Source organism: Triticum aestivum, chromosome 1D, assembly GCF_018294505.1.
Source record: "Triticum aestivum cultivar Chinese Spring chromosome 1D, IWGSC CS RefSeq v2.1, whole genome shotgun sequence".
Classification (NCBI taxonomy): Eukaryota; Viridiplantae; Streptophyta; class Magnoliopsida; order Poales; family Poaceae; genus Triticum; species Triticum aestivum.
The window spans coordinates 465,917,623-465,923,200 of NC_057796.1; the positions used below are offsets into that span (position 1 = coordinate 465,917,623).

The following is a 5,578-nucleotide window of genomic DNA, read 5'->3' on the forward strand; positions in this document are numbered from 1 at the left end:
TGCTCCTCTAGGCCCCGAACCTCCAGTGAGGATCCGTTAATGAGAGCTCGGTTTTTCGCATCCAGTAGCTGTGCCTTGAGCTTTTTTATCTGTCGCCGAATGGAGCCGAACACCTCCCTAGCCCATCTTTGCATGGACCCCGTCATAGTAGCCAGCCTGTGCCATACCGCAGCGAGCCCCTGTTCTCCTGTACCCGCAGCTTCCCAGACTTGAGTCACCATCTCATCATATTTCTCGTGGCGAGTCCAAGCCTCCTCATAACGAAAAGGTATATCCGCTCCCTGACCATACTGTGGAGCCGTCTCCACTGCATGCACCAGGAGAGCTTGGTGGTCCGACTCCTCCGTCAATATATGTTCGACCGTCGTCTCCGGGAATGTGGACAGAAAACCATCATTGCATGTAGCTCGATCAAGCCGCACCTGAATATTATCTTGACCATCCCGTTTATTATCCCATGTGAATGGGTATCCCGAGAATCCAAGATCCGCCAAGCCGCAGTCGGCGAGGCAGTCTCGGAAGTCTTCCATCTGTGAGAAACTCCTTAGATTGCCACCACGCTGGTCCGTCTGAAACAGAGCCTCATTAAAATCACCCAAACATATCCATGGGAGATCATCTTGTGCCCTCACGTATCGTATCGCATCCCATGATTTCTTTCTGAGTTCTGTCCGTGGTTCTCCATAGAATCCAGTGATCCTACAAAGCTTTCCCTCGCATTCAACCTCCGCATCAATGTAATATTGGCACCAAGGCCTCACCTTGACTTTGACATGATCCCTCCACCAGAGAGCTAGGCCACCACTCCGGCCTACACAATCCACCGCCACACCATTTGAAAAACCCAAACTCCATTTGAGTCTATCCATAGCCCTTGATTTCTTTTTTGTTTCACTAAGGAAAACCACCGCCGGGTTGTGGGACCGTATCAGGTCACGTAATTCGCCGACTGTCGAGTTCAACCCCAAGCCTCGACAGTTCCAGGCTAGAAGATTCATGGCGTCCGGCGGCCCTGTCTCGCAGGGTCCGCCGCTTCATCGTGTTGCACTGAGATACGCTCAAACACAGAAGAGGTTTTTTGCCACACGAGTATATATACTGACCAAACAATATAGACTAGTAACGTATTGTAACTGACGCCTAGCCTTTTCACATCCGGCCGCCCGGAAAAGCAAGAAACGGAAGGCGCAGCAGTGTAAAAAACCTTCTATAAATCCTCCTTACTCTACGCAATTCCTGGATGGCCTTTTGTGATCACTGATCTTCGTCCCCAACAAGAAAATTACCCACCCCTACCCGATATATACATGCCGCCTATGTACAATCCCCGTCGCCCGTCGCCAGTTCGCCATCCATCCATCGATCCCTCCTACTCCTCCTTGACGACGGCGACGACGCGCGCCGCAATGGCGATCTCCTCCGGGGCGGCGGGCGCGGCCACGGCGGCCCCGCGCCGCAGGAGCAGGTCGACGGTGCTCCTGATGGCGAACTACGCGGCGCTTCTGATCGGGTCCGTCGTCTCGAGCCTGCTCTCCAGGTTCTACTTCGAGCACGGCGGGCAGAACAAGTGGGTGGTCACGCTTGTGCAGTCCGCGGGGTTCCCGACGCTCGTGGTCGCCGCGTTCCTCGCCGGCCGGCCCGTTTCCGCGCCTCGGCCGTTTCTTTGGTTCTCGCGGCGCTTCCTGGCCGTGTGCCTGTTCATCGGCGCGCTCATGGGCGTCAACAACCTGCTCTTCGCCTACAGCTCGTCGCTCCTGCCGGTGTCCACCTCGTCGCTGCTGCTGTCCACCCAGCTCGCCTTCACGCTCGTCCTCGCCGTCGCCATCGTCCGCCACCCGCTCACCTTCGTCAACCTCAACGCCGTCGTCCTCATGACGCTCTGCTCCGTGCTCCTCGCGCTCCGCTCGGGCGACGCGGGCGAGAGCCCGGACAGGAAGGGGTACATCATCGGCTTCGTCGTCACGCTCGGCGCCGCGGGGCTCTTCTCCGCGTACCTCCCCGTCATGGAGCTGCTGTACAGGGAGGCGGTCTCCGGCGGGTTCATCCTGGCGGTGGAGGTGCAGGCCGTGATGCAGGCCATGGCGTCCGTCGTGGCGGCGATCGGACTCGCGGCGACCGGCGGTTTCGGCAACGACGTGGCCCACTGGAAGGGGTCCCACGCCGTGTACTGGGTCGTGGTTGCGACGCTGGTCGTGACGTGGCAGGCGTGCTTCATGGGCACCGCCGGCGTGATCTACCTAACGTCGTCGCTCCACAGCGGCGTGTGCATGGCAGCGGTGCTCACGGCCAATGTCATTGGCGGCGTCGTCGTGTTCGGCGACCCTTTCGGCGCCGAGAAGGCCGTCGCCACCGCGCTCTGCGTCTGGGGCCTCTCCTCGTACCTCTACGGCGAGTACACCAAGAACAAGAAGAAAGCCGCTGATGATCAGGACGACGACACCATCCTCCCGGGCGCCCGTGACGACGGCGAGCACAAGAGCCTCACCGCCGGCAGCCGCGAGCCGGGAAGCGAAACCGTCTGAAGCAAACGGGACAGCGCCGGCCACAAGGGGTACGTGCGAACCATGTGATCGATAAGTACGTTGCAACAAATGCAACGGAAACTGAAAATTTCTTAGTGTAGACGTGCCATGTACTCATGTTATATCGATTAGGCAATGAGTTATATTTACTGCTTACAAAGAGACAAGAATGGCGTGGTGATGAGGACGGATGATTGTTTGGTGGGCTGCTATGTATCTTGCTATCTTGTGAGGTTCTCTTCAGGATTTATCACAGAATGGATGCATGTTGCACTTGCATGGGTGTGTGAAAAACTTGCACTTTAATGTAGTACCATCAACAGGGACATGCCATCCATATATATCTTCTCTTGAGATCTCGATATGGTAATTTTTTTCCTGCGTTGTTCCTGCAATACATCAATTGGCAATAGTTTGCCTAGTTAGCGTGCTAGCTAACTGGCCTGCTCTGAAACTGTGTGGCCTTTCCCCCCTTGTTGTCATGCCATGGCTCCTTATCCTTATACTGTGTGTACATGAGGTATCGGTTATTGGTATGGACCATCACTTCTATTTAGACACCAGCAGTATATGCATATCTTTATTTTTTACTTGATATAGGAAGAAAGATGATGGTTCCTAGGTACCCACTCCGTTCACAAATATAAGACGTTTAGGATATTTTCAGTGTGAACTATATACGGACTGAAATGAGTGAACAAATACACTAGACATGTCTACATACACCCTCTGGTCCGGATGTGGAGTTTTTAAGCTCGAGCTCAAATGACCGTAAGTTTGAAAAAAATCAAAAAAAATCTGAATTTCTTTTGTGGCAAACTTTAAAGAATGTTTGGGGTGCATGAAGAAATTCAGCACAAAATCACATCGGTGCAATGCGTGGGTAAAAAAACAAAATCGATACTCTGAAAATGTTACTTTCAAATGTATTTTGGAGCTCTGAATTTGTTTTTATTGACACGACTTGCCCCAATGTGATTTCGTGGTGAAAATTTGCATGCACTTCAAACATTTCTTAAAGTTTGCCACAAAAAAAATCAGATTTCTTTGAATTTGTTTTCTATTTTTTGATTTTACTGTTCATGGCAGGAGCATTTGAGCTCGAGTTTAGAAGGATACTTATGCTCTGGTCCTTTTTATTCTGCGTATAAGATTTGTATCAAGTAAAACTTTACAAAGTTTGACCAAATTTATATGAAAAAAATATCAAAATCTACAATACCAAATATATAAAATATGACCTTACATTCCATAATAAATATAATAATATTGATTTTGTATTGTGAATGTTTCTATAAGTTTGGTCAAATCAAAGATACTTCTACTTCAGATAAATCTTATATGCAAGGAATACATCCAATTCAGAAAAATGTTAGAACGTTTTATATTTGTGAACGGATGGAGTATTGACTAGCAATAGAACACATTTCCACCATGTGTGGAGTGGCAAACACCTTTCTCATGCTCGTTGTCCCATGACCAAACAACCAACACTTGCCGCAACACAAATTAATCTCAATTATATTTAGACACCAACAACACATGTGCCTTTTTTCCTTGTAAAAAAATACTCATGCACATTTTTAATTTTGACTTGATAGGAAGAATACTCACTAATATGAGGGTCCCTTTTTCCCAACAAAATACTTCCTCCGTTTCTTTTTAGTCTGCATATAATTTTTGTCTGAAGTCAAAGTATCTTTACTTTCGAACAAAGTTATAGAAAAATGTATCAACATTTACAAGGCCAAAGGGATATCTTTAGATTCATTATGGAATGTAGTTTCATATTATGTATAGTTGATATTGTAGACGTTGAGGACGGGGCGTTGACCCGTTGGCTGGGCAGCTGAGGTTGCTGCCAACCCACCCGAGTTCGAGTCCCGGCACGGACGCGCGGTGCTCACGGAGTTTCTCCTATAAAGAAAAGCCAACGAGGGTTAGCCCTTGGGTTGGTCTCATTTTTTTTGATATTGTAGACGTTGATAATTTTTTATACAAAATTGGTCAAAGTTGGTGAAGTTTGACTCGACACAAATCTTATATGCGGAGTAAAAAGGAACGGAGGGAGTATGAATTTTATGAACTCAAAATAAAGCCATCACCCATCATGCCCTCCAAGAGTAAGTAAACGCTTCTGCCATGAAGAAACCTTTAAGCGATGTGTTCCCCATTAAACTTCACCAATGGCATGTTCAGATTTTCCACCAAGACCAATGCCTCAATGCCATAGTCGCCATGATAACGGAGCTCTATCACTATTGAGGAGATGGAGTTCGAGAAAGGTATGCCAGATCTTCGGATTGCACGATTCGACTTGAACTTAGCCAATCTCAACATCGCAAATGGTCAGTAATAATCAGCGAAATAGGCCGGGAGAACCGGTCGTAAACCCAGGTCAGGAGAACTAGACAAAAAGCTTGTGGTTAAATTACGTTAGGGGTTTAACTATACCTTAGAAAAAGGTTAGGATAATTGTGCCCCAAATTCGATAGTTTGGGTTGTCTAACATACTTATCTGGTAGGTCAAAAATCTGATAGGCCCTCGGTAGCCGCAGAGGCAGACGGTTGGCTGAAGAGTCCCAAAGAACACCCCTAAATGGAAGGCTGATCTAAACTAAAGTTACACTGGTACGCGTCGGTGCTATACAAACGGTTTTTAACCCCTTTCCGCGACGGCGTTCGAAACCATCGCCAAGTGAGTGACGGCGATAGGGGGTCCTTCCCACACGATCCAGAAACTGTCGGGGATATGCCCTCCTGGCACACACGCTCGGGAAAATGAGGTCGTGTGCGACCGGCGAGCGCTCAAATACGGTAATACATACAGTAGAGCTAAAAAAAATACAATTATACATGCAAAATTGTTTCCGGTCGCAAGTACATCCCACACAGTCAGTCCCCGCTAAATGTTTCCGTTCGTATGTACATCCCACACAGTCGCTCCAAGGAAAACGTTTCGGTTCACAGGTACATCACACACAATTTTTCCCGTTAAATCGTTTATGATAGCGTTGCCATTGCACACGATATTAACAATTTTATCGTTTGCGTTA

General features: G+C 48.5%; 1 protein-coding gene across 1 annotated transcript; it reads left to right on the plus strand.

The window, feature by feature from the left end:
* The first annotated feature begins 1,150 nt into the window (after positions 1–1,150).
* Positions 1,151–3,077, plus strand: LOC123176080 (probable purine permease 4). Its single transcript, XM_044590473.1, has one exon. It carries the CDS (start codon positions 1,308–1,310, stop codon positions 2,520–2,522), a length of 1,215 nt encoding a protein of 404 aa, XP_044446408.1. The 5' UTR covers positions 1,151–1,307; the 3' UTR covers positions 2,523–3,077.
* Positions 3,078–5,578: the final 2,501 nt, after the last annotated feature.